The 24,327-nt window shown below is 42.7% G+C and overlaps 1 protein-coding gene across 1 annotated transcript in view; it reads left to right on the top strand.

Annotated features, from left to right (window-relative positions):
- SMG7 (SMG7, nonsense mediated mRNA decay factor) overlaps window positions 1-22,827 on the top strand; it is an 83,800-nt gene extending 60,973 nt beyond the window's left edge. Inside the window, 10 exon segments of the mRNA XM_025206158.1 lie at window positions 1-141; window positions 5,906-6,050; window positions 7,424-7,806; window positions 10,237-10,605; window positions 12,283-12,432; window positions 15,293-15,373; window positions 16,497-16,656; window positions 19,255-19,425; window positions 19,546-19,694; window positions 20,456-22,827. The exon segment at window positions 1-141 is cut by the window's left edge and continues 6 nt beyond it. Of these exon segments, the coding sequence (XP_025061943.1) occupies window positions 1-141; window positions 5,906-6,050; window positions 7,424-7,806; window positions 10,237-10,605; window positions 12,283-12,432; window positions 15,293-15,373; window positions 16,497-16,656; window positions 19,255-19,425; window positions 19,546-19,694; window positions 20,456-20,569 (1,863 nt within the window). The 3' untranslated portion in view covers window positions 20,570-22,827.
- Window positions 22,828-24,327: the final 1,500 nt, after the last annotated feature.

Below are 24,327 nucleotides of genomic sequence, written 5' to 3'. Positions count from 1 at the left end.
AGGGAAAGAAGAGACTTTAGCAAAGGAATAATAGCCAATAAGAATGATGGAAAAAAGGACAACAACAAGAGGAAAAATGAGACCAAGAAATGCAGCTTGGAGAAGATGCAAGAGGCAGGAAAGCAGAATGTGGCAGTGCAGGTAAGTGTGCTCAGAATCAGAGGCTATGGTTGTCTGTTGTCTTACATTATGGTAAGGTGTTCAGGCCATGAATGGGCCATCTTTTGTTTGTATGGTACAGTATGTAGTAAAATGGTATCCTTTTGGAGCACTAAATTACAGTTTCAATGTAAATAATAAGTAATAGAATAAGATGACTAAGTGTAAGTGATTTCTGCCTTTTCCTGACAAGCCACAATTTTTTACCATGGTAGGTTGGGGGATCTGGGACAGGCATTGGAAGGTAACTTTGTATCCCATACCTTAGACCAGTGCTGTCCAACTTCTGAGAGGCTGAGGGCTGTATGCTGTGTGCAGTGCATGGCAAGCGCTCCTCCTGCACCCTTACTACATGATGCCAGCACCTCCATAACTGTGGAGTTCACTGCTTCTGGGGAGGGAGCTTTCACCCCATTTTTTACCACTGAACCCTGTGTCCAGAGGCCAGAATGCTGATTTTTGGCAGCAAAATAAGGTTCAATTCTCCCTGAACAGTAGGAAACTGCTACTTCAGGAAACTGGACTCCCAGAATACCTTGCAGTCTGTGTTACCCATTCTCTGTACTGGTTGCTTTCAGGAGCTAGAAATTGCAGGCTGGCAGGAGCAAGGTAAGCAGTAGCCCAGGGTTGAGGCACTCCCCCTCCCTTTGTCCTGCCAGCACCTTTCCCTTTAGGTGGCACCTGGGGCATGTGCCCCATTTTCTCACCCCGTGTTACACTACTTTAAAAGAACAATATCGGGAGTAGTGCTCAGACTAGGACCCCAAGGACTGTAAGTGGCCCATGGGCTGCCAGTTAGATAGCCCTGCTTTAAACTAATTCTGTATGAAGTTCCTTGTTAAAAACTGCAGTTCCGGCTTAACAGTCCAACACCTCTTGTGTGCATAGTACAAAATATGCAGTTAATACAGTCTATACTTGTAGTGTTTGTACAGCTATTCCTCGCTTAACCTCGTAGTTACGTTCTTGAAAAATGTGACTTTAAGCGAAACGATATTAAGTGAATCCAGTTATGCCACAAGAGTTGCCTATTAGCAGGCGGTGGCCAAACAAAGTTATAACCGAACATTACGCAACTTTAAATAAGTATGTTCTGTAATAGATCAGTGACGTAATAATGAAACGTTAACTGGAACAACATTAAGTCCCAGGAATACCTGTACTGTTATATTAACTTGAGGTGATGGAGTTACATGGGTGTATACGAGAACAAGTGGGCCTGCACAATCTTAGTGTTTGTCTTTCATGGGCCAGCACATACACTGACTGTCAGATATCAAGATTGTTGATGGTGCTGGGAGTCAGAAAAAACACCCCCTTTACATGTTGAATATCTCTGGTGTGCAGTCACTTTATGGAAATACCTGTAGAATTCCCTGTTCATTTTAGTGCTCCTCTCTAGAGAACTTAATTTTTCAAAATCACATACAGACCTAGAAAAAAATCATGAGCCATGTGTGTGGGGGGGCATGCTGTCTGGAAAACATGTCTATGTGTGAGGGGGGAAGTACTGTGTCTGCCAGAGTTTTGGTGAAGTATCCTGATCTGAGTTTTTTGGAAACCAGTGGTTTTATTTTGATTCTGAGTTTAGCAAATACTGTTGAGGTTTTATTTGTTCAGTGTTCTCCTGCCTTGATCACTGGTCTCAGCTGCTTTGACACCAGTTGAATCATGGGTAATGTTGGTGGGTTTTTTTGGTTTGTTCTTTTTATTTTTATTGTACTGACTACATGATTAGGATTAATTTTCAAATGAAAGGCATTCTGCATGTTACTCAAAAGCTTGTCTAAAATGATTCCAGCTATGCAGTTGGTCCAGTAAAATATATTGCTCACAAAATTTCTTGCATGTTTCCTCGACCACGGTGGCTACAATATCACTCCAGCATGGGGGTGGGCAAAATGGTGGATCCGGCCAGCGACTGGACTCTATTTCCAAACAGCCCCTGCCCATGTTGCTCTAGCCCCAGGAGACCCCAGGAGCGGTGGGGCTATGACAGCGTGGTGCTGGGGTTTCCATGGAGATGCCCAAGCAGTGTTAGCAGGGCACACAACTGGGCATGCAGGTGCTCCAGGGCCAGGATTTTGCAGAGGTGACAGTGTGGGCTGGAACCAGGGCAGAGCCACAATGTGTTGCCTGCATGTCCCTGCCTGGGGTGTGCGGACAGCAGATCACAGTTCCACCCTAGCTCCAGCCTGTGCTTTTACCATTGCAAAGCCCTGGCCCTGGAGCAGCTCCCTGTACAGCCACGTACCCTGCCAATGCTGTTGCTTGGGCCAGTGTCCATAGAAACCCTGTTCCCACTGCTTCTTGGGTCTCCATGGAAACCAGCTGAAGCGATGCATGCAGGGGCTTCTGAGAAACTGAGTCCATCACAGGCCTTATCTGGCCTGCAAGCCAGATTCCTGCCTCTGCTCCAACACTGTCATTGTTCAGGTTGACTACTGGATACGTTCACTACCTTTGCTTACTGTGACATGGTGGTTTAGGGTCTTTACTTACTAGGGACTGATTGATCTACCATGGAATTACTTCAGGCATTTCTTTGGGACTTAGTGTGACTTTGGCTAACTGGTGGTCTGCTAATATTTTTCTGGAGTTTCCTCAAACGTGCAGTCTTAGGCAAAGTTTGAAGGCTTAATAGCTAAGTAGTGTTTCCTACTAGAAGCGTACTCTCTTTAGGATAAGGTAGAGAATTTGACCTGTAAGTTCCTTAAGGGTTTGGGTGCTGACTGCCTGAGGAAGGCATTGTCATCTCTGCATTTCTCTGGCATTTTAATTCTAATAAGGGTTATTAGCGAATAGATAAAATAAAAATGAGATGATTTGTAAGATAAAAGATAACAGTGATATATTAAAGAAAATATTTTTACTGCATGTATTGTTATAGTCGGGGATCTGGCTTTTCCATTAGCCATGGAAAAACTCAGTAAAACCTGTTTTTTCTCATTTTTTAGGAGAAAAGCCCCGATTTTCTCCTTTAAAGGCGAAAAATGTGGGAAATGGTGGGTTTCCCCTTGCAAACTGGCAGCGTTCCAGCCTGCAAGGGGTTGGGGGGAGCAGGAGAAGGATGATCAGTAGGGAGCACCATGTGCAGGTACACATGCACGTAGCCACCAGGCAGCCTGGACAGCAGCTCCCCACAGGTAAGTTGAGGGGGGAGGTAAAATTGAGGCCCCCATAGTGAGTGAGGGAGTTGGGCAGGGCTGGAGCTGCTGTCCAGCCAGGGTGGTGTGTGGGGCTTGGGGCCAGATGTTTTTCCATGATAAAAAAACCAAAATCAAACAGCAGAATTTATAATTTATGTTATTATAGTGATTGAGGCACTGGTAGGTTTCCAAATTGCTTTTAAATTGTAACTATATCAATAAAATATTGTGTTCAGCTGATACCTATGTATATGTAATGGCATTTCATCTTAATTATAGATATTGGGGGTTTTAATCAGAGAATGTGTGATTTTTAAACAGAAAACTAGGGTCCCTGGTTATAATATATTTATGTAATGTGTTTTATATGATCTGTTTATATATCATTTATGTATTATATATGTATTATGAATAGATACATATATACACAATGCATTATATAAATAATGTGTGTGTAAAAATAATGTCACTTGTTCCACTAAGGAAATTTTACCACCAGTCCCCTTCTCTTTGTATTTGATATACTTCCAGCTCCTTCCTGTTGCATCTAAGATTTGATTTATTTATATAAATTTTAGGTGCATTGTGGAAGCAGCTGGCAGTATCATCCTTTTCAGTTGAATGGGGGACTTGAATCTAGAATTTTTAAATCTAGGGAACTTTAAATTATTTAAAGGTCTTGATTTTATTTTTGAAAAATAGAGACAAGTTAAAATTGGGAGCATGGTCTTTGAGAATAGATTGGAAAATGTATTGCTGTTGCAGCTTTAAACATTATAATGAACTATAAATGTAAATTTAATTGTTCTGCGGGAAGGTTATCTTTGAACTGCTGTAAGCATATCTGAAATGCTGAAAACTAAGGCCCTGATCCTGCAAACACTTGAGCAAATACATAATGACTCATGAACATCAGTTAAACTTACTGATGTGCTTCAAATTAAATGTACTCATGAGTGTTTTATAACGTGAAGTTAAAAAAAAATAGCAATTTTAATCTTAGTAGCATAAAATCATAGTCAGTTCTAAAATAACTAAATGGTGGAATGATTAAATGGACATGTTTTTTAATAAAGTTGCAAACTCTTTAGAAACTTGCAAGGCAAGATGGCAGGGGGGAGAACAGGAGCTTAAGTTTAGGTGTATAAATAGGAACTTGACCATTTTAAGTGGGGGATTTTGGAAATGCACCTGAGTCACTTTTGAGTAGGAGTTTCATTTCAATCTGCAGGTGGTAATGAACTATATCTTAATCAAAGGGGTTCATCTCTGTTTAAAGTGTGAAAATGCTTAATCGGTGACTAAAATATAAAATTGTTCTACCAGTTAGGAAACTAAAGAAACCAATAAAACCAAATTTACTATCTTCTAATACTTAAATTGCTAAAGCACTACAGAAAATATATATATTTCTAAAGTAATTTTTAACCCTTAACCGGAGAAGAACTCTATTTGGTGAGAGTATTCTAAGCCTCCTTATATACATAATATAAACAAAATAGGACTAGCATCCATTTTATGGTAATCATTCAAGTTGTTTACAAAATAAGATAATTATTATATTTTTAACTTTTATGGAAAACATTTTGGGGGATATTGAGACAATTCTGTGATCTTTAATTAAACTGAAACACTTACTTGTATTTCCCCACCATGCAGGGTCACTTAACAATTTGGGGAAAATCTGGTCAAGCTAAGCATAATTAATAAATAGGAAAAATCAAGAAAAATAAAATACATCTTAAAAATAACAGTTGATCAGTGGTACTTTTAAAACAGACCCTGCAGTGTGCATTTTAATGCACTTATTACATATTCTTCTGTATAAAGCAAGTATGCAGCCCCTTAACTTTTGGCATAAATCTTATAATTTATATAATTGTTCCACTGAACCTAAATTTTCATGACGTATTACAAAATTTTTCTTCCATTGAAAATAAGAAGAGCAAAAATAAGCTGAATATGAAATTGCACAGGATAATGTGCAGGTAGTGGTGGGCAGTGAATAAAAAAATGGACCTGGATTAGCAAAGCGTGGGGAGCTGTCACATCATTTCAGGGTTTGCGTTGCATTATTTGAGTCATTTCATGCTTCACATGGTACACGGCTTTGCCCAAATACTGCCTTAGAGTAGAGCAGTGGCTTGGGAAAAATATTGTAGCTTCAGTTCTGGACTGCATTTGTGCTCATGCATGATAACTTACTGTTAGTAATGTAAGACTTTTGTATATGGAGACTATCTTATGTACTTTTCTATATGGCCTCCATCACTAAGATGTGGGTGTGTCTAGGCTTCAGTGGAAACTGCCTTAATTTCCTGTGAGATAAGGAATTATAGTTATCCTGTTTCGGATGTGAGGAACTGGAGCATAAAAAGGCCAAGTAACTTGCTCAAAATCACGGCGTAAGCAAGAAGGTGAACTTTGATCTCCCAAATCTTCATACCCTGGTTACCTGGGTAAAATAAATATACCTTAGATAATCTTAGCTTTTCATTTTAGGGCTGAGCCTTGTTGTGGATAGTTGTGTAAAAAAACAAACAAAAACAAACTCTGTAATTTTATCTTCGCTTTTTTGTGATTCTTCTTTGGAATAGGTGAAATCTCAGACTGAGATGAGGAAGACACCTGTGTCTGAAGCCAGGAAAACACCGGTAACTCAGACTCCAAGTCAGGCAAGCAATTCCCAGTTTATCCCCATTCACCACCCGGGAGCCTTTCCTCCACTTCCTAGCAGGCCAGGTAAATCAACTGATTCCCTTCTGAAGTACCATTTACTCTTGGCTGCCTAAGAAATTTGTGATAGAAAATAAGGAAGTATGTGTCAAGGCAGCAGGTATTTTTGTAAAATGCTCATTTCTAGGTTATGGAATTGACTGAAATTAAAGGGTAGAGCTGAACTGAAGCAAGGTAAGAAGTTCCTTATTTGAACTTTTAATAGGTTATTTGATTTTTTATTTTTTTTTTCCAGAATGAATCTCCATATCCATGAAGTCTGTAGTTTGCATACAAATGTAGCATGCCTTAAGTTGTGCTGGTTAAGTACTTGTTGTCATGAAACTCCTTAATCTTCTTATACTCATTTTGTCATGTTTGGCCTAAGTAAAGTAACTTTAAAATCCTCTACATATTTAAAGTAGTATTTATACAGGCTATAGTTTCTCTTTTGTCATAAACTACAGAAAATCAGCTCTTCACCTACTGTTTTTACATCCTGGTTTCTACTGTAGTAAGTCTAGTGATAGCTTTCTAATATATTATTTAAATATGTGTAATGACTAGTGTTGCTGTTTATATAGGATTCTTGTCCGTCTGCATTGTTGGAGGGATCTTGCAGTATTAAATGCTGCACATGTGCCCCTCTCTACACATACCCAAGAAGCAGTTTTATACCCTACTTGTCACAAGTGCCAAAGCTGCCATTATGAATTGTAGCCTACTGAAGTGGGGGCAGAGAAAGAGAGATCCTTCAGTTACTCATTAAATTTAACAGCTGAAAGTCTGGTTTGGGAGAGAAGCTTCAGACATTGTTCTTAGCTGCCTCAGGTAGTGTGAACTACAGGAAAAAGATCAGGCTTGCTGAGTTAAAGGTTTGGTTTTGTACCACTTACTTTTTTAGATAAATTAATGCAGTCACTTGAGATCACCTGGGAGAGCTTAGTAAATTATTTATCAGTGTCAAGCATTTGAGTGACTCAGTATTGGGCAGAATATATTGCATGAAGGAGTATCCAAAGAGTAGTATGTCAAAAAATGTCAGGAAGGTAAAAGAAAGAGAACAGAAACTAGCTTAATTTTAAGTTTGGTGAATTACAGGAATCTCCCATAGTGATGCTGTTGATTTATATTCAATAACTAGATTGGTAGTTGAAGAAACTTTTAATAATGAAACTTTTCCCTAGCATTAGACTTCTCCCTGGCTTTTGAAAATGTGCAGAAGAGGTTATGGGGTAATTTTAAAGTCTTGTTCTTATGAAATGATGGGTCAGTTTTACTGTAACTTAGTTTAAATGCAGAAAATGCAAAACATTTGTATTGTATGACAGGGCCTGTCATAGCAAGGAGTGTCCAATGGTTTAAAAGTGTGTTTCGTTGTTTTTTTTTTCTCCCCCAAGGATTCCCACCTCCAACGTATGTCGTTCCCCCTCCTGTGGCTTTCTCCATGAGCACAGGTTACACTTTCCCAGGTGGCGTTTCTGTCCCAGGAACCTTTCTTCAGCCTACAACTCACTCACCTGCAGGAAACCAGGTGCAAGGTGGGAAACAGTCCCACATTCCATACAGCCAGCAGCGGCCCTCTGGACCAGGGCCAATGAACCAGGGACCTCAGCAAACACCACCGCCTTCCCAGCAACCCCTCTCATCCTTACCAGCTCAGGCAACAGCACAGTCTGCAAGCCAGCTTCAGGTTCAGGCTCTGGCCCAGCAGCAGCAGTCCCCTACAAAAGCTGTTCAGGCGCTAGGGAAGAGTCCACCTCACCACTCTGGATTCCAGCAGGTAAATATCAAGGGGCACTTGTACATGTGACAAAATTGCCCTTTTATAGCGGTTTAAATGTGTCGCTATACATGTGCAGTGGCACTGTAAATGACTTTGTTATGTAGCAAACTAAAACACATCCCAATGTATTTTAGTTTGCTACCCAACAAATTGCAGCGATACATCCATCCATGAGCCCTCCCACTGGGCTTCCAGTGCCCTATGCACTGTCCCCACTGCCTTCTCCAGCAGCCAGCACACCCAGGTTTTCCCTGGGGCAACACCGGGAGGTAGCAGGAAGGTGGGTGGGTGTGCTAGCAGCTGGAGGTGGCAAGGAGGGTGTATGGGATGCTGGAAACCTTCGTGGGCTTGCAGAAGCTCGGGCTTGGCAGGCTTCCAGCATCCCATGCACTGTCCCCGTCACCTTCTCTGGCTGCCAGCACACCCAGCTGCCCTCCTGCCGCCTTCCCGCACTGCCCCAGGGCCAAGTCATCCTGTTCCTGGGCAGCCGCAGGCAGCGGGAAGGCAGCGGGGACAATGCATGGTGTGCTGGAAACCCCAGTGGGAAGCAGCAAGGGACCTGATTTCGCATCCTGGACAGAGCTTGCCTGCAGCTGGTGGGGTAAGCTGCTGGGGGGTGGGGGGGAAGGCTGGTCCTTCCCTCTGCAGTGGGCAGCCCCGCAGAGCGCCATTGCTGCAGAGGGAAAGGCCAGGGCCCCCTGCAGCTCAAGGGTCAGCTGGTTGGCAGCTGGCTGTGGGCAGGCTCTGCCTGGGGTGGGGGGGTTGAAACAGTGGGTTTTTAATTATCACAATTAAAAACCCACCATTTCAGTTTAGGGAGAGCAGAACCCCCGTCACGTGTACAATCAGCCAAGGTCTTCGGTGTTTTACATAGTTATGAAAGGGACAGATGCAGTTACCATTTAAGGGACAATTGTTATAGCCGTGCTGGTGTTTGGGCCCAAAAGCTTTCAAATAAAGAATTCTTTTGCAATTATCTAGTTGGTCTACTAAAAGATATTGCCTATACCCCAAGAGTTTTGGCTGCCATTTTAACACATTGTGAAAGCCCAGGACACCTGAATTGCTTAGATGCTTTTGAAAAACCTGTCATAAGGCAGTGCCTGAAATAGGACTGCAGCTCTAAAGTTCCTGTTTCTGAAAATTTTGACCACTTGTCTTCCCATAGAGTCCTGGGCATGGGACTTTGTTTTGTGGACTGACAACTCCCTAATTAAAGCCCACTAATGAAAGTTTGAAAAGCCTCCATTGTCAGAAGATGCACTATATATTCTGCCTTCTGCATACAACTTGTTCATAGGATGGGTAAAAGGTATTATATTTAATGAGATGTTTCTGTTAGGCCCTCAGAGACAGCCAAGTGCTTTCCTGTCTGAATAAAGAAGTGGTTTTGGTTCTTCACCCATGCCTATTCCCTGCTATTTGTTCTTTTCACTTAAGCTGGAGGTTCAAAGATCCTGTGGATCAGATCCAGTCTGTGGGTCTCAAACCAACTCCACACGCTGGACTGGCCTGGCACACTGGCTCTGGGACCAGATTGGGCCTACAGACTGCTTCTGTATGCTGGAGTCAGCATGCAGGGTCAGTCTGGCACAGGCACTGTGTGCAGTGCATTCCCAATGCCAACCCTGCATACCACATGGTGTACAAGTCCCAGACTGTGGCTGGTGTATGCTTCATGCTGCACAGGAAGCTGATTCGGGTGAGGAGCCCTGCACACTGCTTCTGGGACTGGTCCGGATAGACCCATGCACCAGAAACAGCACCTAGGGCCAGTCGGTTGTGATCCCCCTACAACACATAGGACTGGTCCAGGAAGCATGCTGCATGAATTGCCTGCATCGAACTGGCCCTGTGCGCTAGCTCAGGGGTGTGGGGCTGGTCTGTGGGTCCAGTCTGGCCTGAAAACCAATGCTGCAGCACTGTGGGCTGGATGATTTTTGATAACCCTAAGGTAAGCATATGTCACTGGTTCATTCCCATCCACTTGTTACACTTGCTCCATGCTCGCCAGCATAAATATAGGTTTCAAAGTGCAGCGGAAGGCTCAAGTACCATGTTAAGGCACTGCTGAATCAGTACTTTGTCTGAAAGGGCATGAAGTAGTCAGACTGGAAGAGAGTGCTGATTCTTGGGAGCTGACTTAAAACCTGTGTAAGGACATAGGGCATCTGAAGCAAGTGTTTTCTGAGATGCTTACATTTTGAATAAGAACATGGAAAGTTGGATCATGTGTATAATAGGCATCTGTCTGTCTTGCAAAACAATAAAATGATGCCAAGTGAGACATCAGCTCACTGAATGCAATAGAAAAATCTGTAATTGATTTGTCTTGCAAGGTTTGTACATGAAAGATGGAAGTTAACTGAATGACTTATATTAACATTTCTTTGCTTGTGCCTCCTAATGAAAGTGTGCCTCTGTTAGTATCCACAGGCAGACTCATCAAAGCAGCTCTGGAGTCCTCCTCAAGTCCAAGGTTCATTGGGAAAGATGATGTCTGTAAAGCAGCCCTATTATATTCAGGCCCAGGACCCCCTAAAACTGTTTGAACAGTCATTACAGCCTCAAGTGATGCAGCAGCAGCCTCTAGAGAAAAAAATGAAGCCTTTCTCCATGGAGCCATATAACCAGAATCCCTCAGAAGTCAAGATGCCAGAATTTTACTGGGACTCCTCTTATGGCCTGCCAGATAATAGAGTTATGGCACAACAGAATAACATGGACCGCAGGGGGAAACGACAGCAAGGTGTCTTCCGTCCAGAGCAGGACGCTGTGTCCAGGATGGCTTTTGAGGTAAGCATATGATTTTACAAATCAAGATCAGTAAGGCTCTGATGTCCCTGAATGGGAAGTTCTAATTTCGGCCTATACTGTAGCAGGAAATTGATAAATGTGGGGGGCATGTGGCCATCTGGCTAGCAGCAAGATCAGGGTATTGATATGATCGCTACTGTATCTGCAACTTAACTAGTCGGACTATGGGAGCAGGTTCTATGAAAATCTCTGGCTCAAGGTACTGTTAAGTCGCACTCAGCATAAAAGTGTGACATTAATTTCTCTGCACTGCGAAACAAGATCTTTCCTGTTTGTTGGAAACTGGAAAATGCATATCACAATCTGACTGGCAAAATGTTCACAACACTCATGAAATAGATGCAGAGAATATCAGCGGACTACACCGAGGAAAAATTGTGTTGTATAGCAATAGAGGACAAAAGACCAACCTGTTCAGTTCTATGAAATATAATGAGACAAGTTACAAAACTAAATTTAATGTCTTGGGTGCCTTTACTACCTGATGTTATCCAGCATGGGGATGAAAATTAACTCCTCCCTCCCTCCCTCACAGCTTCAGTTTGCAAGGAAACCAAGCAGAGCAACAGCAGAAATGGATGTCTTGCTTCCCTAGCCCTCTACTTCATTAAGTTATGTTACTATTACAGACAATGCAGTTAATTTTTATTCTGTTTGCATCAGGCTTTATAAAGAACAGTTTAAGGTACAGATGCTTTCAGGAAGCTTTTATAAGGAAGGTGAAGCAGGAAGCTAGTTTCCATTTTAAACCATGCATTAGATAGACCTGTGTGTGTGTGTGTGTATGCACTCATGATTTATAAGAGGCCAGCTTAGCTCAGTAGCTGATCCTTAAAAGAGGAAAACCAGATGATATAAAGGATGCTACCTTATGCTCTGATATCAGATTTAGGTGGAACCAGTGTCAGTGCCCTTGACTGCCTCATCCCCAGCATGGAGATCTTAACCATGCTGCAAATTTGGATTTAACTATCACAAAATGAACAAAGATGTGCTACACAATGTGTACTTATGGCTGTTCTGATAACTAGGCCAGGTGTAAAAGGACTGTTCTTGCCTACTCCTTCCTCAGCTCATGAAGATTGTTTTTTGCCCAGTGGTGCATTGACTTACGGACCATAAGACTATTTCCATTAGTGATGGAAATGTTTCTTGCATAAAATAGACTCTCCAATAACAAAAAACGCACATCAACACACAGATGTGACATTTATTAACAAGTTAAATCACTCATGGTTCAGCTGTCCAAAAAAGTCATGTTTTCCTATCAAAAAACACTTCAGGTCCAGTTTGTCCTTTTTCTTTAAGACAAATCCCTTTGTCTCCAAGTGGTAGGTATTATAATGGAATGGGAAGCAAATTCTTCATACAAATTACAGAAAACTTACTTGATGGAAAGCTGCATCATTCTTTCCAATATATGTAAGGACAAGATTTTAGCTTTGCTATCAGCTTAACATTCTATCTCTGTTCCTCTTTTTCTTATTTCTTTCCTTTGTGTTGCACTGTGTTTGATTGTCTTGCACTCTTGCATGCCACCTATTTGCTCATAATAATCCTGTTTTCTGTATGCTCTTCCGTCTGGTCTGCTCTGTTTTTTATGGTCTCGCTTCCTATTCCTTTGCTATGTCTCACTGTGCTCATTTCTGTCACTAGGACCCCAAGAGCTCTCCTCTGCTTCCTCCGGACCTGTTAAAGAGTCTGGCTGCCTTGGAGGAGGAGGAGGAGCTGATTTTCTCTAATCCTCCTGATCTTTACCCAGCTCTGCTGGGGCCTCTCGCCTCTCTTCCTGGACGAAGCCTCTTTGTATGTATTTGACTTAATTCTGCTGCTTCTCGCTCTAATTCTGGATTTTTTAAAAAATTTTCTGTGAGGTTGTAAGATGCATGAAATTCTGTTTTCCCTTGTTGAGCTTCTGAGAATCTAAACAAGCTGGTGGCTCACTGGCTCTGGATAAATGAGGAGGAAGTGTAATGAATGAATAGCTATTGATCTAAGTCCTGATCTCCTTAGTTTGTTCCAAAATCAAAATAGCTGTTTTCTTTGTTTTTAAAATGAAGTTCACAGGAGAAACCTTTGATGCAGCATCTGTAAAACCATATCTTCCATGATTTAGATGAGATTGGGGATAGTTCTAGAGCAGTGGTACCCAACCTTTTTGTCCTGTGGGCTGGATGGACAGTGCCTGGTCTGTCCATAGACCAGATCAGGCTGTTAGGCCTGATCCGGTGCACAGGGTAGACATAGCAGGGTCCAGTTTACCCTTATTATTTCGGGGGTGGGGGGGCAGCCTCACTCAGATTCAGCTGCTTGGGGGAGGGTAGGAGGGAGGGAGGTGTGGCTCACCCCTGATGGACTGTGCAGGACTTGAGAAATTTGGTAGCAGGGGAGGGCTTGCAGTATTGCCACTGCTTCTATGCTGCCAAACTTCCCAACCTGTTGGGAGCCCTGCAGGTGGGATGCCTTGGCTTCATGGACCATATTGGTTCATGGGCCAGGAGTTGAGCACCTTTGTTCTAGGGTAAATGGGGGAGTGAACTGAAAGAATTGGTTACGGCAAAACACTGGTAAAACTAGCTTGTAACCCAGAAATATTTTTATCCTTATTAAAGAATTATATGAAATTAAAAAATCCTCGTCTTTTAAATGCAAAAGAGACTCAAAGCAAAAAAAAAAAAAAAATGCCGCTTAGAAAATAATTGGAACCTGCTTGGAACTTCTGATTTCAATCATAAGATTTATATTTTACATAATCCTGAGTAACAGCAACACAGATATAAACAAATTCGCACAAGACAATATGTGCTGTTTCAGAAGCTTCCTGGTGAAGCCTTCTTATTGCATTCAGGTTGATTCTTGCTAAGCAGTGGGGCAAGACCATCTTTTTTACTGTCAGGTGTGTTGTGTAGGTATGCAAACATGACGTTTGTCTGATTTTATAACGTGATTTCAAAGGATCAAGTTAGTCCCGGCCAAGTTAAGTTTACAGGATTGCACCTGGTGGGGTTCACGATACAAGGGCCTAAATTCTAGGGACGAACCCAAGGCTTTTATTTTAAGTAAAAACAAACAAACAAACCCCATTGTCTTGCATACAGCATACCCCTGAATGGGGTATGGTTTGGTTTTGTGGTTTTTGTGGGTTTTTTTAAGCCAGTATGGAGAAAAGAATTTTCTAGTCATGGTTCCATAGAGCAGGGGCAGAGCCTTATCTTCAGCTGGTTCACTCTCATTTTCCTGTTTAACTAAAGCTCAAACCCTAGCTGCTGTTTGAAGATTGGTCTCCCTGAGTGGATCTGTGATTTCGAAAAGAGCTAAAGAATCTCTAAGGCTGTGAAATTAGAGAGACCGGGAACATCTAGCTAGCGGAGAGTAAAATTGCCCTAAGAATGGTTAGCTTGATTAGTGAAACATCAAAACCATTAAAAAGAAGAGATAATTGAAGAACAATGAAGCATTAAATCAGTTTACTCCTTCAGCTGCCTGAATAGTAATGCAATACCTGCTACACTGTGGAACAGGAATCAAAGTTGATTCCTCCAACCCTGGGCAGAAAATTAACTTCCCTGCTTAATACACACACCCTGATTTTGTTGCACTTTTTCTGGCAGGGGGAGGAGGGCAGGGAAGGTGTGTGTTACATGTGAGAACATATAGTTTGCCTGCTGAGGGTAGTATACATGTAAGATGGTTTGGACTAAGGTCATTAGTTTTAACTTTTGATTAAATGCCATTATGACTTGCATTATTCACTTCTGACTTGTACAGTTCAACTGGCTAAAAATAGATCCATGTTCTTTCCTTGTCCTCAGTATGGGATCATCATACCAAAAAACCTAGGTTCATTTTGTTGTTATTTATTATTTATTTATTCACCTCCTTGGTGATTTTAGTTCTTGGAACTGAGTGAAAAAATCTAGTGCAGTACTTGGCTGAGAAGTATAGAGTTAGCAATGATGAAAGGTTTAAAAGGGGGAGAGAGACTCCAAGTTGACAAGGGAGAGTCAGTGTCCCTGTGAGAATTTGAGACCCTGGCCATTCTTCCTCTTAAGTTCATTCTGAAAACAAGAATATACGGACCAATAAAAATGGACCGAACATGTGGTCTTACTGCTGTAGGAGGGGTAAACATTTCTAGAGTAGCTAGAAAAGAACAATAATTTTGTAACAAATAGCACCACACTTGGCAGAGCTACATATAAAGTTTTAAATCTTCTGCCAGGGAGTAAGCTAGTCACCTCTAGAGGATCTACGTAGAACTCTCCCAGTCTTGCTCCGAAATTTGCATTGTGCAATTTGGTTAGATTCCTTTTGGCAGAAATCTAGTTTCACAATACTTCCTCTGAGGACTCGGGGACTAGTCAAGGCCCAGGGAAAATACCAGATTTAGTAGAACAGTGATCTGATCCAGACAGATCCTTTTAGAATTTGGTTGAGATTTTTATCTCTGACTTTGAAACTGCTGATGCTTCAGCATTATTTGGATTTCATTTACTATTATGGGTTTGACAGGCTAATGCATGTATCAATATTTTGTCTTTTCCTGGATGTTAAAAAATATTTTTGAATGTTTTAGTGATAAACATGTTTTTCATAATATACTTGTTTGCCCGTATGTACTACATTAAATATCTAACAGCATCTTTCCCTTTCTTGGTCTTCAAAGAAGTCCCTATTGGAAAAACCATCGGAGTTGATGTCTCAGTCATCTTCCTTCCTGTCCCTCACCGGCTTCTCTCTTAATCAGGTACATAACTGGTGTATAAATCTGGTAAATAAACAAACATCTAGCTCCCCAGTGTTAGAAACTGTCATGGTTCTCTTGTAGAATAGTGGTGCTTACCATTTGAAGCTTGCTTCTGGGAAACAGGAGATAAGCATAAGGAGATAAATACAGGCTCTTCTCTTCCAGCTGCTCCTCCTTCCTCCACTTGATGCAGTGCAGGGTTTTCTCTGCTGGTTGCTCCTCCTCCTTCCCAGCCCCTCTTCAAGCAGGCAAGCACGATAATAAAAAATTAGTTTTATGAAATGGGGTGCTGCTCAAATTACAAAAATGATGGAGGGGTGCCTCATGTCTAAAAAAGTTGAGAACTGCCATTCTAGATGAAAAGACGCACAAACTGGGAAGGAGTCTCAATACAAATCTTATTCTCTGCAGACAAGGCATGGGGGGTGGGGTTTGGTTTTTTTGTGTTGTTTTTTGCCTTTTTTTAATTTTTGTGTCTTAGTCATTTTGGTTCCCTTGCCTCAATTATTTTCCCTTTGAGTATCTTTTGATGCCTAATTCTGCAGACCTATACTCAAAACTCTTGTTGGCTCTGGGTGTCTGACCTTAATAGGATCCAGTATTGAACCTTCAGGGCAGGCATGGCCAACTGGCAGCACACATGCCACAAGTGGCACAGGCAGCCTCAATGTGACACATGATAGATCAGGGAGGTGGCAAGAAACACAGCAGCAGATAGGGCAGAAAGTAGAAAGCAGAGCAGTAGACTGGGCAGGGGAAAGGGTGTGGGGCTTACCTTTGTAGCACATCTACCAAAAGGTTGGCCCCCACTGTCTTTTCCCTCTCTTTTATCATTTCTTTATGCTGGGATATGTTTCCCAAATAACGACTGTGAATGTTCTCTTGGCAGAGATGTTGTGGGCACTGTCCAGTTGTAGAAACCTAGTTATGATTGCAGTCTAGCTGGAGAAAACTTTCCCTTTGAATCAGTGTAATAAGAGTTCACATAAATAAAATCTCAAAAAGTCTTGTTAAATATAAAAGTAGAGTTTGCTTGGTCTTGTAACCCACAAGTTTTTCTGTAGGCTTAATGTTTTAAATATACCTAGCACTCGGATTAAACTCACTTCTTTTAATCTTGTAGGAAAGATACCCAAATAACAGTATGTTCAATGAGGTATATGGGAAAAATATGAATACCAGCACAAAAGCAGAGGTCACTCCCTCAGTCACCCACCAGGAGACCTCACTATACTCTCTCTTTGAAGGGACACCTTGGTCTCCGTCCCTTCCAGCCAGCTCAGGTAATAATGTTAATATGGCTTCTTTCCTATTTCAAATCTTCCCATGGTAAGTCTTTATCGGTTTGCTTAAGTGTGACCTGTAAACAAAACAAGTTTTTTGCATCTTCAAAGATGACTTAAGCCTTTTGCATTCCATCCTATGTCTGACTATACATATCACGTCTCTTAGTTTTTTAATAGAAAACTATGCAGGTGATGTGAGAGAATGGAAATATGACATCAAGAGCATACCTCCATTATACAACACAGTAATTTGTACGGATACTTGAGTTACTATACTTCTTGTCATACCACATGTCCCTTTTGCCCATAAATCCAGCCCTCCAAAATTGGGGATTGGAAAGCTGATTTTCTTTGTTGGAGTAGAAGCATGGAGATGCTGTGCTGTAATGGTTGTTTTTTCTCTCTAGGCCAGCAAGCAGCAGGGAAGGCCCTGTTCTACCTCCTCACAGCTGCTGCCAAGTTAGCAGTAACTTTTGGCTAAGCAGCCAAAAGCTGCTGCCAATTCAACATCATCTGTCAGAGCATTAACACAGTAGCCTTTGCTTGAAGCTGCTAGTAAGCTGGCTGAGGGTGAGTGAGCTGCTGCATGCAGTCAGCTCCACTGTGACTTCTAAAAAAAAAATTAAAAAAATCCTCTTTTTATATTCTGCCTTCCTAAACCACAGTGTACGTCTTATTTGGGGATATGCAGTATGTGAGAAAATACAGTAGTTTGGGTACCAGGACCAATAAAACCATGCTAGCATGCCATTCCCCCTACCCCCAGGCTGTAATTATTCTTGTTGAGAAGCAGGTTATATTTAGTGTGACCATATGTCGGGACTGTCAACTGGGACAGTCTCAGATTTTCTGGGGTGTGTGTGGCTATGGGCAGGGCCAGAGTAGTTGTTGGGATGTGCTAGGGAGAATGGTGCCTTTTTTGCTGGCGCTGTGGGCTAGGAGTACTGCATGGGCTTTGTCTTGCCTCATGCTGATTTGCAGCTCTGGCCTCAACCCAGAGCCATGCGCTGCTAGGCTAGGCCACCATATTGTAGCCCTGATGCAGGCAGCCCGGTCTGGCCTGGCCCAGCCCTACCTTAACCAGGGACAGGGGTGCAAGGCTGGGGCTGGCTGAGTCTGCTGGGCCCAGGGGTGCATGGCCAGGATGCAGTTGCTGGAACGAGGCCAAAGCTGTGAATCAGATGCAGCCTGTGCAGCATCCCACCTGCAGCCCCAGCTCTGGCGAGAAAAGCACTGTGCTCCTGACAGCTGCTCTGGCTCTGTGCAGTGCCACATGCTGCCCCAGTGCGTGTGTGTGTGTATGCAGGCCCCGCCCTTCTTTTCCTCTCCCCCCATCCCCAATAATTATAGTCACTCTGGTTATATTAGCCCAGATAGAGCACCATGCAAACAGATATGCTGCTTCTAGTACTAGAATTATCTTGAGTACTCCTGCACGCTGCTTCATTGTATGATGTAGAGGTATCACAAGAGTCAAATCCTTAAGAAGTAGGAAGGGGAGGAAATTGTAGTCTCTGCTGAATAGTTCTAAAGATGCACAAACCCATGTTCCTTCCATCCTGGTCCTGAAAAATCAAGGAAGACTAAGTTCACAAGGTATTTCAAAGGAAAAGGAAATTTTGTCTGAAGGGGTCATGGAGAAAAGTATGTAGTCATACGCTTTAAAATAGAAAGAAGGTAAATCGAGGCACAGGCAAAGGAGGGAAAGGATTTAATATTAAAGAAATTGCAGGTTTGAAGCCAAGAGATCAGAATACCATTTTATTTCTTTTGCATCAGCTGCAGAACAGTTCTTAAGCTGAGATTTGTGCAACAGAGGCAAGAACTGCTAGGTGAGATGTAAGGGAAGAGATTTTTCTCAGTCAACAACAGTACAATTGCATAGGCTTTATTTTGGGAAGATTTATGTTAAGACATTCCTATCTGTTTTCTGTCACCTTGCATCTTTATTTAAGATATACTCTCCCACGAGCCAGCTACCTGTTACACTACTTTAATATACCTAGATCTCTTGTACAAAGTATTGTGTTCTGTCCAAATAGATGTGCTGCCATGCCAGACTCACCCATGCCCCTTTCTTGCATTAACTGCTGGTCTGAATTCCTTTCAGATTTTTTTTGCAGACTTGCTGAACTTGAACTTTAAGCTTCATTCAGAAGGACTAAAGAATTGGTTTTAAGGAAAAGCATTCTTATATAAAAATATTTTTTTCTCAGGCTACTGAATAAACTAATAATTTGTAATTTGAGATCAAGACTAAAAGTGTACCCCAATTGTATCTGAAACAAATCTGGAGAATCCAGTTCCACTGGTTGGCAAGATATCTTTGTGGGACTTTTTAGGAGAGCTCCAGTGTTTTAAATATGGATTTGTGTGTTCAGTGTATTGGGTTATTAAATTAAAGTAATCACTGTGTATGTGCTGCATTGCAATTGGTAGGTTCTTAAATCTTGAAATAAGTAGTAATAAGCTGACTGGCTTTGTTGAGAAAAATCCTATGACGATAACTAATACTATAGTAGAGTTAAGTCTCAGATGTTCATAATGCTTATGCTTATTTGTTTGACTTTTTTACTCTTGTTTTATGTTCAATAGACCATTCAACACCAGCCAGCCAGTCCCCTCACTCCTCCAACCCTAGCAGCTTGCCAAGCTCCCCTCCAACTCATAATCACAACTCTGTTCCTTTCTCCAACTTTGGACCTATTGGGACTCCAGACAACAGGGACAGAAGGATTGCAGACCGTTGGAAAACGGATAAGCCAGGCAGGTGTTGGGTTTCAGTGTTGAGATAGAGCCAGCTGTCACACTCCAAGTTGGCGTTTGATGCTTTGCAGTGTGTTTTTGTGATGGTCATTTCTAACTTGTCCTCTATTTTCATTTTAGCAATGGGAGGATTTGGCCTGGACTATCTCCCGGCAACATCTTCCTCTTCAGAAAGGAGCTGGCATCAGACCAGCACTCCTAGTGGCACCTGGGCTGCCCAGGGCCCCTCCATGGAGGATTCCTCCGCTGTGCTCATGGAGAGCCTCAAGGTATATTTAAGTTTGCAGAGGACAGAACAGATATTTGCTATGCGCCTGTTTCCAGCCAACCTGTGAAGTTGGGAGATCTGGTCATGGGACATAATGCAAAGTACACATTAAAGTGTCCCAAATACTAGAGAGCTAAATTAATACCAGGAGCTGTGGATTTCCTGCACCAAGATCCATTTAGGTAGACAGTGAACCAGACATGAGACAACCATGGTTTCAAATAGCTCTGTGAAAATCTCTTCTCAATGTAGACCGGGGTGGGCAAAATGCAGCCCATGGGCCTGATGCAGCCCACCAGGTCATTCTGTCCTGCCTGCGGGGCCCCTAAAACATTTAGAAAATTAATATTTATCTACCCCGGCTGCCTGTCATGTAGCCCTCAATGGCTTGCCAAAACTCAGTAAGCGGCCCTCCGCTCGAAATAATTTCCTGCCCCTGTTGTAGACTATGATGTGGAAAAGGAGTAGGTTGGCTGAATATTGGTGTCTCTAAAATTAAGCTAGGGATTATTTCTGTTTCATGTTTAATGTGGGGTGAAGCTTAAAAGAAGGAAATATTTTTGGAAGAAGAGAGGGTTATTGATGGAAGAGGTTTTTTTTATTAACCAGTGTGCTTTGTTAATGATCTGGATCTCAGATATTAGAGTGAAGAGCATGGTATAAATATTCTGCTTGGAGAATGTATAGAAGTCCTCCCTCTCCACCCAAGCACCAACTAAATGGGTGCTACTGCTACCTTTTTCATTCATTTTTATTTTTTAGTCTATCTGGTCCAGCTCCATGATGCATCCTGGACCTTCAGCCCTGGAGCAGCTGCTAATGCAGCAGAAGCAGAAGCAGCAACGTGGACAAGGCACCATGAATCCACCGCACTGAGAATAAGGTGGTGACCCTTGCAAACGACGGCTCCATAAACCATGGCATGTTGGGTTTGCAGGACTGGCCCACACAGTCCTGTGCAGGTGGCAGCCCTCTCTTCTGTTCCTTGCTGTCAGGAGGGCGTAAGTGCTCCACCAACCCACTGAGTGTGCACAAGTCTGCAGTGCAACAAACAACAACATCAGGAACTCTCCCATTCCCCATGCTCTCTTGAGGGAGGGAGGAACTGCTGTTTGTCTCACTCAGTAACCTGATATCACCGCCTCTCACCTTCTCCATCGTGCATGTCCCCAGCCACATGGGAAGTAAGAGCTGAGAATGAAGGGCAGATGGGAGAAGCCAATGAGAACTCAATTCTTTTCCTCTTTTGGGGAGATAAACTAGGAATCCATTAATGATTGCTTTGCTGACTGGGAATGTAGTTGAAATTATTCCTAAACATCTTTATTATTATTACTGTCTCAGTAGTAAGATCACACTGAATTCTTCCATACACAGACGTACTTTGTAGTCAGTGTGTAGCAATGAAAGCCCCAGTTGCTGCTCCAGTCAGAGGTGGGTGGTGACAGAGTTGGGATCTATCTCCTGGGCTGGTTAGGAGTTTCATGAAGGAGAGTCTGGCACTTGACACCACTTCACCTTTCACTCAAAGGCTCTGAGCAGCCCATGTGTGGGTTAGAGACTCCAGCGTGAAATGCCCTTCCTGCTGTAGGTGTTCGAGCTGTAATCGGGGACAACAGTGGGCATCACAGTGCTCTGCTGGACAAGCAAGTAATTGCTCTGGAGTTTTAAATTAATGTTTCTGATTCCTGTACATTTTACAGTAGCATAGTGACCAGCCTTACAAAAAGGGCAGGGTAGTCTGTGCATTCACAGCCTGACTCATTTTAATAGGTAGGTAGATGCTTTCAATGTTTTGTTTTTTTTTCTTTCTCTCCCACCACCCCATCCCCTTCCCTCTTCGCTGGATGCTAGTAGTTTTACTCCCAATGTGCAACATCACACAAACAAGTAACAAGGGGTCCAGCAGGACTGAGTACAAGGACAGTGAGCCTGGGCAGCATGGTGTGTACAATCCCACCGGCACGCATCAGCTCCACAGACTCCCACACAGCTGCAGCCCCTAACTTCTAGTTCCAGAATGATGTGCAAGCCACCACATATAAGTGGTGTAACCCACATACAGAAGGAAACATCGTGCTGTTCACATATGAACAGGCGCAGAAGGGGAAATAAAACATTTTATTTGTTATTTATTAGGGGGAGGAAGACTGGAAATCTCATGTAGACAAGAGGACGCCATTTCTGTTAGTGTCCCAAGGAAGTTATGGAAACTATCTAAATGTCCGTTTGCTGTGCTAGCAGTAGGGGTTTTTGAGAGATGATTCAGGATCTCTGAGCTGGGAAACAGCTGCAGAGCAAAGCACATGCAGGAGCCTCAGTGACACTGGAGCCTGGGCAGCCCCAAATAGCATACAAGAAGGAAATGTTAAAATTTAATGTCCTTCTATACAGATAAGATGGGTCCCCCCAGCACCCACACACTAGCAACATTACTGTTCTCAGTTGCATTTCTAAGACACGTTTCCTTATGAAAGGTCTAAAGCGTGAAGCTCCCAGCCCCAGGGGTTATATAAACCAAAACCCTCTGTACTTCTCCAGCCCTCCCAGTTTGTGTATTTGAGCTGTGCACCCAGGCAGCTGCAACATTCCAGTGTTTGAACTGTCACTGACTCTTGCACCCTAGACAAGCTAACCAGGTTCGTCATCTCACTCCCAACAGTGCCAGATCCCAGCCACAGAGTCCCATTTCTGCATGAGAATCTGGTGTTTGGAATGTTTTCTGAATCTTGGCTGGGATTCCCCATCTCACTCTCCGATGTCTGGGGTTGTGAGGGAAGGGGATCCCCAACAGAAACTGGTTTGTGTCGTAAGCTTTTTTGTGTTTTTTGTCTGTCTGTGCAAGACCTGCAGCTGCTGAAATCAGCTTTGCCTTTAATTAAAACAAATTGTCCATCCAGGCTTGTGTAGCTTTTATTTCCTGTCTAACTGAACTGCAGTTACTTGCAGATATGTTTTGTAGCAATCAGAGCAAGATTTGTAATAGGAATTAGAATATTGACCTGGGATTGAAAGGAACCAAATGTGCCAGAGAGATTCCTACTTGGGCTCAGCATAGGTAGTCACAAAAAAAAATTGCCTGCTTAATTGACGACATCATGATTTGTATTTGTAACTAAAAAGCATGGATAAGAGTGACTAGCAGTGCTTTTATTTGAAAGGTTATGCCCGAATGCCAGAGCCTGAGAATGAACTGAACTTGAAATATTAGGAGTTGATGGGGTGGTTGAGGAGACTAGTACTGAGCTGTTAGTTCCATTTCCCTGATTTATACATGAGCCAGGATGTTACTGACAATAATCACTAGCCTGAAGGATGTTTGGTCACATTTCAAATGTGTTGGTGCAGATGTGTGCATACCTGTAGGTGGTGCTCTTTTTGGCAAGAGTTCTCATTTGAGTTTGAAACTGAATTGCCTTCTCATAAATAGGTACATCTTCAAAGCACACTAGTGGGAAAATACAGGGATGCCAGCAAATGTACTGATTTGGCAGGTTTCAAGTTTCTGTTGCTTCTGGACATATTACAGATAGATATCTTTCTGCTTGTGGGGGTTGTCCAGAATATAAACATTAGCACATCTGGACGAGTGTGCATGTGTGCTTTGTGGCACCTCAGAGCCTTTTGAGGCTCCGCAAAATGCACCCTGCGCCCATGGTTTGGTTCTCTGTGCTGTATATTTGCAGCGTGGAGCTAAATTTAGATACCGGAAAATCCCAGTATCAAAAACCATGCAGATTAAAAAAGCGGTGCAGTGCACATAGCAAAAGCAAAAGTAGAGCTTGTCTCCTGTACATTGGATCATCACTGCTGCAGCCCCAGAAGGCCCCAAATGCCCCAGGTAAGTCTGCTGGGGTTAGCCCATATGCTGGCCCCAGCCTCCCCTGCCCCACCTGGGGCAATTTGCCTCATGCCAGAGTGTGCATGTAGGGCAGGGGTGGGCAGAATGCAGCCTGCGGGCCAGATGTGGCCCACCAGGCCATTCTCTCTGGCCCACAGGACCCCTAAAAATTTTAGAAAATTAATAGTCATCTGCCCCATCGAGGGCTGCCTGTCATGCGGCCCTCGATGGCTTGCCAAAACTCAGTAAGTGGACCTCTACCCAAAATAATTGCCCACCCCTGATGTAGGGGCATTCCCCAGGGACAGACAGCAATACAAATATGTGCCACTACTGTTTCTCCCCAGGGAAACACACATGTATGCTCATCTGGATGTGCCCATTAATACTCAATAGGAAAACTTACCATAATCTCTTAAATATAGAACTTTCTAAACCATAAATGTTTAGCATCAACTTAACAGTAAATTTATCCGGAGTTCTTGTGCTACTGGTGAAAGTCTCCTTTCAAAGAGGCAGACCTCCCAGCTGCTGATCAGTGAAGGCAACGTAGTGTGAAAGTAGAACCAATTTATTAAATGGAGGGCATGATGCAGGGTTTTTGAATAATTGGCTTGGCAATAAAGTATAAGATGGCTAATAGTATGGCAAAATTCGCCCTTCTGCTGCTTAGCTTCCTGAATACCAGTTCCTTTTCCATTTTGCTGGCAGCACCATAAATAAAGCATTATTGTGCTTGTGAAAGGATTTTTCCACATTCTTGCCATGGGCAGAACAGATGAGCTAGGGAAAG

Source organism: Alligator sinensis, unplaced genomic scaffold (assembly GCF_000455745.1).
Source record: "Alligator sinensis unplaced genomic scaffold, ASM45574v1 scaffold471_2, whole genome shotgun sequence".
Lineage (NCBI taxonomy): Eukaryota > Metazoa > Chordata > Crocodylia > Alligatoridae > Alligator > Alligator sinensis.
The sequence above is the reverse complement of the archived record's forward strand: the minus strand, read 5'-3'. Positions and strand labels throughout refer to the sequence as shown.